The following is a 12,846-nucleotide window of genomic DNA, read 5'->3' as shown; positions in this document are numbered from 1 at the left end:
CTACAGTTTTTTTCTTTTAACTACTGTCTTTTTTCAAAAAATCTGTAAGGTAATAAAAGATAACATGGAGAATTTAATAATCTTGAAAGGGTAGTATCTTTCTAAGCATGATTTTTTTTCAAAAGTTTAAAATATTTCATAATTTAGTTACATACAATTTTTAGTCTCTGTGTGACTAAACAATACCATAAAGATTAAAAGGCAGCATTGAGTTGGGAAAAGATATTTACAATGTATATGACCAAGTCTAACTTGCTTAATATGTAAAAATGGATAACACAATAGAAAAATGGGCCAATGACAGGGTTAACAAATAGTTCAGAGAAAAGGAATGGCTTGTAAAACACAGGAAAAGGTGCTCAGTCATACTCATAAGAGAAATTCCAATTAAAGTTACTAATAACTATCAGAATGGTAAAGATCTAAAAGTGTACTTCCTTTTACCCTTAATAATAGAGACATTCTTACTCTTGTTGGAAGAGTACATTGATATTGTCTAATTTTTCTTCAGAGAGTTTTATATTTACCAAAATTCAAAATACAGATTCTCTTTAGGCCAGTAATTCTGCTGTATCCAAGGATTTCTCCAATCACTGTCCTCTCAGACATGCATAAAAGGCAGCAGTTACACAAGCGTATCCATTATGGCACTATTTGTAATAGTAAGAAATTGGACAATCTAGGAGACTGGTTGAATCAGTACCTTCCAACACTGCAGTACTATGTAACTGTTAAAAAGGATGCTGTTTTGTATGATCTTATCTCCAAGATGTGTAATTAAAATAAGCAGCAATCATTTTATTTATTAAAAGAGGAGGGGATTGCTTGTGTGGCTATGTGCTCTTTTATGCATAAACTCTGGATGGATATATACAAAACTGGCAATATTGGTGGAGCCTGTGGTGGGAAGGAGACTGCCTTTCTTTGGTACGCCCTTTTATACTGTTTGAATTTTTTCCATAGATATTAATTTTACTTACTAAAGACAAAATTTAAAATAAAAATACAATAGAAGCATGAAAGAAGTCCTACTTAAATCTTTCTTAAATCCTTTCAGTTCTTTGCCCCCTTAGTGTGTAGTTAGGGAACATCTGGCCAAGTATATGTTGGAGATTTTTATCTATATAGTAATGAATGAGCACGGAAACATTTGTCAAGTTACTTGTGTTGTGCTCATGAAAAAAATGGTGTTGAGTACTTTCCAAATTTCATTTGTTCATTACAAATGTTCATGTACTCATTTCAACTCTATGAGGTAGTTAATAGTGTCTTTATTTACTGATAAAGGCTCAGGTTAAGAAACATGCCCAAGGTGACAGGGCTACAAGTGGCACAGCTGGTATGTGAATCTGTACAAGTGGTGGGGTCATGATGTGTCTACTGGATTTATGTGGCCTTGTCTTAGATGGCACAGCGTGCATCTTACCGATATTGGTATCATTCTTCTATACGTAGGTACCGATGGGCCTTTATTCCAGAAGCTTCAGATGATTCCGGTTTGGAAGTGAGAAGGCAGGGCATACATCAACGAGAATTTAAACCTTATGTAGTACGACTTGCAAAACTTCTTCGGAAAAGGGCAAAGGTATTGCGTTCTTTTTTAAATTTGTTTTTGTTAAGTGTAAGAAGATAAAATGTGTAAAATATACTTATATCGTATCTATGTGCATCTTCCACTGTGTATCAGGCTAAGTAATTACAGATCTTTACCCAAGAAAATAGTAGTGAGTTTCTTACGTTCACCAGTAGGCCTTTGTTACAAACCTTTTGTCATCTTTTCCTTGCATTCAGAAAATTTCAAAAATAAATTGTACAATTTGGGGACGATCTGGGTTGTTTTGCGAGCCCTAGTTTGTAGTATGTGCTTTGAGTGCTCAGAAATTTTCCAGTCTTCTGGGGTCCCCTATTCAGGCAGCAGCTCCTAAACCACATTCCACACACTACAGAGATGGAATGGAGGACAGTGATTTAAAAGGAGGTTGTCCTTGAAGGACATGCGGAACTTGATTTAAAATCAAGTTGTTTCTTTAGGGACTAATAAGTAAAAGAAGAGATGAAAGATGGAAGTTGAGTCCAGAGTTTAGGAGAGCACTTGGGTACTTTCACGTTGATATTGCAGGGTCGGAAAAAATAATCATGACAACAAATCCAGAAGCAATGTGATTACAGGCACATGTACTTTGTCATCCCTGCATTTCATTAGTAATGAGAGTTTTTATAAAACTCCTCCCTTATCTAAGGGATAAACATGACAGTCTTTTTGCACAACACTTGTCCCACAGAATAAAAAATGTTTCGATTGGAAAGCATTTTCCCATCCAAAACACCTTAAACAAGGTCTTCATGGCCAAGCCCACTTTTCACTGGAGCAAAGGCTATGAGTTCTCCTCTTTCCTTCCACAGGACAAGGAGGAGGACTTTAAGACAGTGATTTTGGAGGGACTGGAGATGGCCAAGCATCAGGTGAGGGTGGCTTTTTGATGCTTGTGGTATGGCAGCAAAAGTTGCCACCTCTGGACCAAATCTTGAGACACAAACCCAGGTGTGGATTTCAACAGGACAAGAGAGGTAAACAGGAAGGAAGTCTTTCTTCAAGTGTAGACTGTTGCAGTGAAAGGAGGAATAGTTCATACGGAAACATGTTTGACTTGTTAATTTTATTATTGAGGAGGTGGTGTAGTTCTGATTAAGAAAAGCAGAAACACTAAAACCAGTGCACTGTTCTTGGTCAAGAGCTTAGCAAAAAAAAGTCCTCTTAAAGGTACATCTTGACAAGAATTTAAACAAAAGGTTACATCATAGTTTCCTTACATTTGAAAATCAGCTATGTAGAGGGTTCAAGCATATTACTCGTTTCCCTTCAGAGTAAATTCATTTCTGTAGACCCTTTAATGACTGTTGAATTGCACTTTGACTCAGGGGACTGAAGGTGGTGTGGGCATCAGTCCTGGACTGTCATTAAAGCCAGTGTTATTAGGTGAGAAAAAGGAAAGTGGTTTCGTACTAAGAAATAAACTAATGGCTGTTTTTTTCTTTTTCTTTTTTTTTTTTTCAAATTTGGCTATAGATAAAGAACTAGATGATCTTTTTTTCTTGTTTGCTCCTGTAGACTTTTGAGAAAGGAAAATAGATTTAAAGCAGGATTTTATTTTAAAATAAGCGAACTTTATAAGCACACACAAGAAAATAAGCTGGATTTTGCATCTGTTTTCTCCACTAGGAAACTAGTGATATTAAAATATTAAGTAAACAATGTAAGTTTCTCAGCAACATCTCATCTTAGAAGGCAAACTCCATTTGTCAACAAATATGACAGACAATAATTCTGCTTCCTAAGTCCCACTTGATAGTTTTTTCTATCTAGTTCTTTGTTTGTTTTCATTATCTATACTCAGTGTGTTTTCATATCTATGATTCTGCCCCAGTTCACACATCTTCAGTTCTCTCAGAACTTTCTCTAGATAGACTGATGTCTACAACTGTGTGTGTACAGTTTAGCTGGCTTCTCAAACTAGCTACTTGAAGTACGTAAATTGTGTTTATGCAGTTGACAAGAGTTTTCACATACATTCTCTTCATCGCCCCATCTTGTAAGTGAGGAACTGTGCTGTACTTGCCCAGGACACCCACAGTAATAAGCAAGCGGCAGAGCCAGGGCCCTGACCCCGGCGTTCTTCTGGCTCCAGGTCCAGCTTCGCTCCCATGTGGTTTAGCACAACACAGAAGCGCATGGCAGGGTCTCTCCTGGGAGTTCCTTTCCTTTCTCTGTGCTGACAGTAATGATTCACTGTGGACTGCTGCTGTCTGTGGCAGGTTTAAGCCATTTGGCCACAAGGTAATTGACTGACTTACTAGTAGTGAAATGTATAAGACTCTCTGTCCCTTCTTCAGTCATTTTGACCTAGTCCTCAGGTACACTAGTGGGGATCCAGAAATCTGGGAGCTTTTTGAGTATATGCAAAGCACAACATGAACTTTTGGATTTGACAGTCCCTATGCAAAACTAATTCAGCTAATAACTAAGCTTACTTGTGCATTCAAGTTGGAAAATATTACTACAGTGTTAGACCCTCAATGTACAATTAATAATTGGCACCAGAAGGCCTCAGTCAGAAGCAAACGTTTTAGCAAGTCTGGAATGGAGACTTAATGTCATCATTTGTATTCATTTCTTAACTCTGTTTGCTGATGCTTATATTCTTTTAAGTTTTCTCACATACTGCATCGTCTGTTGGTAACAATCGCCTTTTTGTTTTCTGCAGAAAAATCCGGAGGAGGACAACTCAGGGAGAGCGCTGGGCTGGGAGCCGGGGCACTTGCTGCTCACCATCTGCACGGTGCGCAGCCTTGAGCAGCTCCTGCCGTTCTTCAACGTGCTCAGCCAAGTCTTCAACAGCAAAGTCACCAGTCGATGCGCAGGACACTCAGGGAGCCCCGTCCTCTACTCAAACGCCTTCCCCAACAAGGACATGAAGCTGGAAAACCACAAACCATTTTCCAGCAAAGCCAGGCAAAAAATAGAAGAGATGGTAGAAAAAGATTTTCTGGAAGGGGTGATAAAAACTTGAGCAACATAGTGGTTCCATTTAGTTTAAATGTAAATGTAATTATTTCAAACAAACATTGCTCTGAGTTGTATAGTTTCTTTTCTTTTTCTTGTTTTTTTTTTTTTTGTATGTAACGAAACACATTTCAGGTTGTATTTAATTTAAATATTTGTAAATAAGAACGAATGTCTGACTGTGGCCTGAATCAAGCTTAAATATTATGGGCGCGTATTGATTATGGTGCCTAAGAGAGATCTATATATACATAAATAGTCCATTATGGTCCATTGTTTTCCTGTCCTGAGTTGTCTTAAACCTGCCAAATACACACTGCACATTTTTTTCTGTTGGTTTCAGGCTTGGTTTAATTTAGATTGGTTGAGGATTTTTTTTCTTTCCCTTATTAACCCACATTCTAGTATCAGAAAGGCGTCACTTCTCTGTCAGAGGCTCGGTAATGTATTACAACTCGTTTCTCCCACATACCTTCACTAAGAGGAGTAAAGAGTAACTGAAGCCTGGGCCACACATCCCTGTAAGTGTAGCACGAGCATCTCAACCTCGGTACGGAGTAGAGGTGTGTTCAGCCTGCAGAGTCACAACTCTGAATTCCTGGTGATGTTAACTGAAGAGAGGTAAGTCATCTAAGAATTGTTCTGGAGACTCTGCTGTGAAAAAATTGGTTATATTAAGTCTTCTCCAACCTCCTCATTTGTATTAACAATGGCGAATATTAGTACTGCAAAACGACTGAGGTAACGACGACGGAAAAGACATCAAAAGGAATTGGTAATAAATAAAAGTTTAATTTTCTAGCAGCCTTCATGAATTTTTCCTTGCATATATTATAAAGTTAATGACTGAATCATATACTTAAGCTCCAGTATTTTACATTAGTGTGACTGATATTAGAGGTAAATTTCAGTTTTTTAAAAAAACTAAATTTAACAAGTATAAGAGCTTACCTATTTCTAAAGAATGAATAATCAGATCTAGAAATAATCCAGTAAGGTGCAGTCTAAACATTTATGATTATAAATGTGTTTGAACCTGTCACAATAATGGCAGTACTATTATCCTGTAAAAAGTTTTTAAAAATCTAGTTTCTAAAAATATAAAAATTGTCCTCAGAAACCTGGTTGAGGTCTTTCTCCAATCCCTCCAGCCAGCTGAAATACTGCCAAGCTCACTTCATATGCAAGGCTGTCCGCATTTTCCTGCAAATTACATGAAAGGATATTAGATGAGAAAGACACAGCATCTACCAGGTTACTTGCAACTTTAGAGGAGGGAGCTTTCTGATTTTGTTTCACTAACAAATATTCAAGTGAGAACTTTTTTTCATCTTTCAGTAACAAATTACAAGACCTTCAGATAAATGGAAAACAAGTCACATTCTTCTAAATCAGGTAAGTTCCTAGTTAACTAATTTTATAAGCTGATTTGATTATCATGCTAAAGCTCTGAATAAATTCAATGGAACCTAGTCCTTAAAGGCAAGAAGGCCACAATCAGCCTAAAGAGTAAGTAACTCTTAAGGCCCCATCCTCATCCACTAGGGATATTTATTCACTATATTCTGGGATGGCCTAAGCTTCTGCAAAAAAGCTACTGTATAAGTAAATGGTAAATATCTCCTTCTGAGACCTATTTACCTAGTCACCCCACTCTGACTGCCTCAGCTGAGCAAACACTTTTAAGTCTTTGACCCTATCAAGAAAACAGAGGCACACAGCAAGGCTGTCATTTAAAGGAAATATTTTGAAAAACAAATTGAAAGTTCAGAGACAAAGATGAATTTCAAGCAGTATGGATGACGGTACCAGTTGATTTAGAAATGGACTTGAAATAACCAGCTATTTTCATAAAGCAACAGGATGTTTTTTTTAAATGAAGGAAAAAGGTATAATCCACTTCAGGATGCATAAGCTTAATATGTGTCAAACTAAGTATGGTTTAGTACACTAAGTATTTATTAGTTATTCATGCAGCAGTTAGAAATATGACACATTCAGGAAATCTAGAATAAATTAAAAATATTTGGGGGAATTCTGTTCAACTGTGTAACTACTACTGATGAAAATAAGAACCTAAAAGGCTCCATAAATCTCAGGCATTAGAGATTCCAACACCATTAAAATAGTTTTCTCTCCTGCTGCCTGCCCCCCACCTCCACCTCCCCCCTCCTCCATCTATGTTAGACTCTCACCACACATTCCTTCAATAGAATTGTCCCAGCTTACCTGCGAGTCCGCTTCTGCATAGACTCGGACTATGTCTTCTGTGCCAGAGGGCCGGACAAAAGCTCGAGAAAGCCTGTACTTCTTCACCAGCTCATTGATGGCCTCCTGGAGTCCTGGAGGTTTAACTGCTTGTCTTTCGGCATCTGTGGTGCTAATAACTTGCCTGTCTGCAACCTAAGCACAAGCATTTCACATTTGTTACCATATTACACTCCCTTTCAGAAGCTTAACCCATTCAACATAATTCCCACCAAAAGATTATGGCCATTTCATGTCAACAGGAACAGACCCACATTTCAGCTTATTGTACCACAAAGTGTACAGCACTGAGATTTCCACAGGCTGTATTATAGTTATTACTAAAATAATGGCCAGTAAGTACTGTATGACTTAGTCATTGATCAAATAATCTTAGGTATTTAAAAAAAGAGGGTCCTAAGAATCTGCGGAAAAACCTGATCTGAACCATCAGCAGCCATCTCTGTGAGCTCTGGCTTCCATAGCTCTGTCTTTCAAAAATTCTGTTGGTGAATGTGTAACCTGATATAAATCTGTATAGAAATCAACCAGCAATTTATCTGAAATGCCTTTAAAAAAAAAATTCTCTCCCTTTCAGCCCACAGATTCTACCTGTCAGCATCTAGCCTCTGGAAGTACTCTGTAAACCAAGAATAATGCAAAGGAAATATTTACAGTTGACTCAACAGGCTATCCAGGACTCGCTTCAAAATAATATTAGGGACATGGAGGGCACTTGTTGAAATCTGTTCTCTCTACACATGTATCTTTTAAATTTTTTATAATAAAATCTTTTTAAGTGATACATAATATCATTTATCGTAAAGTTGGAAACCAGATACTTCTAAATAACAATAGAATGGTTAAGAGCGATTCTGTAATTTTTAAAGATGTGAGAAAATAGTCTTTTCTATGCAATATCATCTATTTATAGAATGCAATTGTTTTAGTTAATTTTCAGAAAAGAAGTAATTTTAAAATCTTGCTCACACCTTAACTTTGAGCTGTCTGTTTGGAAGATCTGTATAGAGGGCGTCCCACTGCTGTACGGTCAAGCCCTTCAGAGCCAAGATTGCCTCAATCACCAGCATGTCAGAAATAGCATCACCAGTTGCCTGCAAGATGCAGAAGCAGAATACAAGCAGAGCACAGACATGAATGCTTCTGTCTCAGCAAACCAATCGCCATGTCCTGGCTGCCCTCCCCCCCGCCCCCAGTGCAGATAACTGACGGGGTAAATACAAACTACAATGAGGGAAAGGTATCCATGGAAGACAGCAGTAACAGGTCTGCCAAGAATACTGAAACGAGCCTGCCTTTAATCTTCCTGCTCATCTGTAAAGTGTAACTAACTCTTAAGGTTCCAGCATTAACAAACAAACAAACAAACACTGTATGACTCAAAATTTTACTTAACAACTAGATCCCTTTTGAGATACTATGCCATGATGATGGAAGGCCTCATGCATGGTAAAGTGGAGAAATAGGAGCTTTGGTGCTAAGACACACCTAAAAGTTGGATCCATACTCTGCCACTGAGTTGCTCTAAGTAAGTCTTTGTTTCTTCATTTATAAAACAGGAATTATAGTGACCCCTCTCCCTCTGTTACTGCAATACACAGTGAGGTATGGAAAGTGCCCAATATGTGCAGGACCCTCAAATATTAGTTCTATTGCTTTCTGCTGACCTACACTTTGCTCTTCCATTGCCATATTCTCCACTCCAATCCCAATAATCTGACCCACATATGTGCCTTGTCAGAGACTATTTTTCCTGAATTCCCTGATAAGGCTGGTTTCAAAACATGCTTAGATACATTTAGTAGCTGAATCTGTTGACTCCAGCTATAAGCTACTCATTACTTGAAAATTTGAAGCACATAAACATTGTCACTGCATTTCAGTATAAATCTAAATTGTTGCAAGGAACCTGCCACAACTTCTCCACTTTGATGTTTTCTACAGCACATTATTCTGTCCACCTTCTGAATAATGTAAAAGTAACCAAGAGTCCACCACCCCCTCAGTTCTGACCTGGTTAAACAAGTCAATCACATTTTCAAGCATCTTAGCAGCTTTCCTTTTCTTATCTTCTTCCAATTCTTTTGCTAGTTGTTTTATCTTCATTTCAGCAGCTTTACTAAACAGAACCTACAATCAAAGCATAACAAAAATCAGAAAACACTATCCATGCCCCAGCCTTAAGTACCATCATCCCAACAACTAAACTGCTTTTGAAACTCTCAATGAATCTGGAGAAACTGAGGGAAAAATGGCAGCCTTAGAATGTATGAAATCAGTATACTACCAAATCAGAATTCAGACGAGATTACAAGGGGGGAGGGAGTTCCTTTATGGATTATAAAATTGGGTTATCAAAATATAAAGATTACAAATAAAATATCACATTGGCAAAGGTGAATGCGCATGGCGAGTTTATGACGTTGCCCTCAGCCAGCTCAACCAGTTCTGGGCAACCAGGGTTCCTTAAGCCTTATCTGTATCCATTTTACTTTGAAGAATATAACAACTCATTGCAATTAGTACAGTTTTCTTGTCCTAAATTTTTAAGGACATAAACTAAGCAAAAGCAGAAAAGAGGTTCATCTTATATATTACATTATGGCAAACAGTGCCATGGATATTTAGTATGATAAACATCATGTTGCTCAGGATTCCTGCCATTTTGAATTGCCTTGCCCATGCATGATTTTAGTGCCTTCGGAGGCCCAGTACGAAAGAGGAATAGCTACGCTACATTCTTCAGCCACTTGATGATATACAAAGAAGTTTTTGTTGGTAAACTAAGATGAACACTGGTCACTTGTTTTGTGGAACCACGGCCATTTCCGTTCATTTACCCTCCACCAGGAGATCTGAGCAGATGCGACAGACCTTATGGCCTGTGAAGACCGAAATATTTACTATCATCTATCTATCTATCTATCTATTCAAAATCATTTACCAACCCCAGCATTAGATCATCACTGAAGTTATATTTTAATTGCATTTTCTAGGAACTCATTTTTCTTCTCATATTCATGGCCTCTAGAAGCCAATTTTGAATTAATGAAAATTATTTGACCTAGGTAACATTTTCTGTTAGCCACTTCAAATCCATTTATGAAATGAGGCTAGGTATAAAAAACATTTAATAAAGAAAAATTCTGAACGTTATGAATATGCTAAAGACCTATTAATATACATTAAAATAGTGAATGTTATGATACGTGAATTATATCTCGAACTTTTAAACATTTTCTCTGCTAAGAGCCATAAAAAACTTTATATGCCAATTCTAATTACTTTAAACTCATTTCTAGTTGCTAGTAACTTAATTCTCAACCTTTCCAACACTTTTCAATTCACCATAGCTACTGAACTTTTCTTTTGCCATGTATGGCCAGTTAAAGGAAAATATTTTAAAAGGGATGTATAGACCATCTGGTTGTAGGAAAATTAAGAACTGCATGTTTCTGAAGAAACTGTATTATAGGAACAAATTAGTATTATCTCTTCACACTCAAAGGAAGGTCATTACAACCTAAAAGAGCCATAGTTTCACAGAACATAAGAATATATTAACTAAATCTTATTCTATCACCATCCCAATCATTTCAACAAAGTGGAATATTACCTATTACTACCCAGATACAGAATTCCATCATTGAAGAGAAGTGCCAGCTAAAGCCAGATGTCACTGCTTACGAGAACTTACTGTGCCATGCCCGTTTGCTTCAAAATAAACTCCAATGTCAAACTCCTGAGCCTTGTGATGCAGATGTTTTACACCAGTTTTAGTACAATAGACAGGTACCTGTAACACACGTTTAAAGAAACAGCAGCAGTTATTCAATCAGCAAATATTCACCGTGTACCTATCATCCCAGGGAACATAGCTTCTGGAGCTTAGTCTAGCGAGGAAGACAGCTAAGCAATTGAAATACTAAGCGCTAAGTGTCACTGCGGGGGAGTGGCTGCACTGTAGAGGCACACAGCCGAGAGAAAAGCAGGGTGAGAGTGAGAGGTCCCGTATAAGATAATGAAAGATCCCAAGTTGGGGAGTGACATGATACAATTGTTTCAGAAAGCTCCGTGTAGCTACAGTGTGGAGAACGGCTTAGAGCAGGGGTCTGCAAGCTTTTACTATAAAGAGCCAGAAAACTAATATTTCAGGCTTTGCGGGCCACGTGGTCTCTGTCACAGTTGCTCGATTCTGCCACTGTAGTGCGAAAGCAGCCACAGACCATACAAAAACAAACGAGCACGGCTGTATTTCAGTAACACTAGAAACAGCTGGCCAGCTGGACGTCGCCCACAGGCCACCGTCTGCTAAGCCCTGGCTCAGGTTAGGTGGTTTCTAGGGCTAATCCCAGTAAGAAATCACGGTGGTTGGAAGAGCAACAGTGGGTAGCAAAAGTCTCGGATGGATCTGCGAGACAAGCATGGCTAAGGAAAGACGGCAGCAAAACTGCAAAAGAGAGCCAGCTCAAATAAGCCTGGCATTTAATGGGATTTAGTAGAGCTCAGGAATGGCTAGGGCTGAAAATATTTAATCCATAAGAGAATGTGTTGAGAAGGAATAGCTACTGATGTTGTTTCTTCAACAGGGCATTTTACTATAAGAAATTTTTGAGACAGAAATTAAAATACTAAAATAACCCAAACACTGAGAATCCCTATGAAAGGCAGGCAACTGGGCCCCAGATGGAGTCCCTTGAGTAAGTTTACTGTGACCATATATTTAAATCCGGGCACAAACTAGCAGCCTCCAGATGTGTTTTACTTGGCCTACCCACTATTTCTTTTAAATTCTGAATCAGCTGCCAAGACTTAAAAGGCAGGAAATTCACACAACAATTCAGATTTTCAGCTTCTCCTGAAGACTTTGCCCGGAGCGGGCAGCAGCTGGCCTGGGCACACCTTCCTACTCCTTCCCCGCCTGCTGGCTTCGTTCACTTCCCCTATCCAGATCCTAAAGGAATCTGACTTTGTCACTCCTGCTTTAACAAGAATAGAATGGCCACAAAAACTACTAAAATGCAGACATGTGAAAATGGATACACAAATGTTGGAAAATATTACACTAGCCAGGGAAAAAAAGAAGGCAAAAAGACCCAATTTGGGCCCTGCAGCCTCTTAACTCTTAAAGCGGGTGGCATGGTACAGAGGATAGTCACCTACCTGGTGGATGCTGGGGAAAAATTAGAAACAAAATCTCCCACCAACCCAGACAACATCTCCACAGAAGAAGAGTAAGACAAGTTGTATTACTGAATAAGCATTAAGCCAGACTGTGATGCACATCTCAGGCAATCTGCTAAGAGACGACGAAGACAGAAAGAAATTCCACCCTTCTGCAGAGCTAAAGATAACTAGTGACCAAGATCTCTCCTCAACCGAACGTGAGGGAGGCTCCTTTGAGCCTGAATAGGTCCTGTCCTTGGCCGTGTCTGCAAGAGCCCAATTTTATCAAGAATCTTTTGCTAAATCACTTTAGCCAGAATCCCCTACCCTCAATATCTGACCAAAGTCCCTACCCGGTACCATCTGATCACCCAGGCCTGCCTTCAGCAAAACGCCTGTTAGGTTGGTTTAGCCAGAATCCCCCCTGGCCGCCCCCGTTCCTCTTCGTACTTTCCCATCCACCAACCCCTCCCTCACACCTTATTCCTTGGCTACAAAATCCCCACTTTTCCTTGCTGTGTTAGGAGTTGAGCCCCATCTCTCTTCCCGCTACAAAACCCCATGGCGATATATCTATTGAATAAGCCTACTTCTTAGGAAGATGTCACAGTACCTTTTGTCACACGGAGTTTGTCCTAAATCTACCTGATAACTGGAGTGGCCACTGGTGTTAGCTAACTGCCCTTCTGCAAAGGAATAATACAACTTCTCATCTCTCTCTGTCAAGCAGACAGGTGTCTGGCTCTAAGTGGTAACTAGGTGAAACTCTCAGGAGGCTGAGACATGGGATGCTATCTTCCTTGACGTTTGTATTTCAAAGAGGTGACTCCAGGCCCTTATGGAAAACACTT

At 38.9% G+C, this 12,846-nt stretch overlaps 2 protein-coding genes and 1 long non-coding RNA gene across 16 annotated transcripts in view; 2 read left to right on the top strand and 1 right to left on the bottom strand.

Annotated features, from left to right (window-relative positions):
* DOP1A (DOP1 leucine zipper like protein A) overlaps window positions 1–4,671 on the top strand; it is a 113,168-nt gene extending 108,497 nt beyond the window's left edge. For 6 of the 11 annotated variants that reach the window (XM_082474056.1, XM_082474054.1, XM_082474050.1 and 3 more), the window contains 3 exons: window positions 1,456–1,585; window positions 2,404–2,463; window positions 4,263–4,671. In XM_082474056.1, coding sequence (XP_082330182.1) covers window positions 1,456–1,585; window positions 2,404–2,463; window positions 4,263–4,568 — 496 coding nt within the window. In that variant the 3' untranslated portion in view covers window positions 4,569–4,671. Of the gene's footprint in view, window positions 1–1,455; window positions 1,586–2,403; window positions 2,464–4,262 lie in introns of those variants that run through there. The other 5 variants (XM_082474049.1, XM_082474055.1, XM_082474053.1 and 2 more) reach the window with 2 other exon arrangements.
* PGM3 (phosphoglucomutase 3) overlaps window positions 2,639–12,846 on the bottom strand; it is a 27,966-nt gene continuing 17,758 nt past the window's right edge. The window contains exons 9-15 of one of the 4 annotated variants that reach the window (XR_014267178.1): window positions 10,527–10,625; window positions 8,843–8,959; window positions 7,801–7,923; window positions 6,791–6,964; window positions 5,683–5,764; window positions 5,034–5,215; window positions 2,639–4,475 (exon numbers count right to left, since the gene is read on the bottom strand). Coding sequence is in view for 3 of the 4 variants with exons in the window: in XM_082474220.1 (XP_082330346.1) it covers window positions 5,169–5,215; window positions 5,683–5,764; window positions 6,791–6,964; window positions 7,801–7,923; window positions 8,843–8,959; window positions 10,527–10,625 (642 nt within the window). In the remaining variant the exon portion in view is untranslated. The other 3 variants (XM_082474220.1, XM_082474221.1, XM_082474222.1) reach the window with 3 other exon arrangements.
* On the top strand, window positions 5,771–7,609 carry LOC309666659. The gene is made up of 2 exons (XR_014267205.1): window positions 5,771–5,956; window positions 7,407–7,609. It is a non-coding gene; the product is annotated as an uncharacterized lncRNA (long non-coding RNA).

The sequence above is a fragment of the Balaenoptera physalus genome, assembly GCF_965194825.1.
Source record: "Balaenoptera physalus genome assembly, chromosome: 9".
NCBI lineage: Eukaryota > Metazoa > Chordata > Mammalia > Artiodactyla > Balaenopteridae > Balaenoptera > Balaenoptera physalus.
This window is presented reverse-complemented; position numbering and strand designations above follow the sequence as displayed.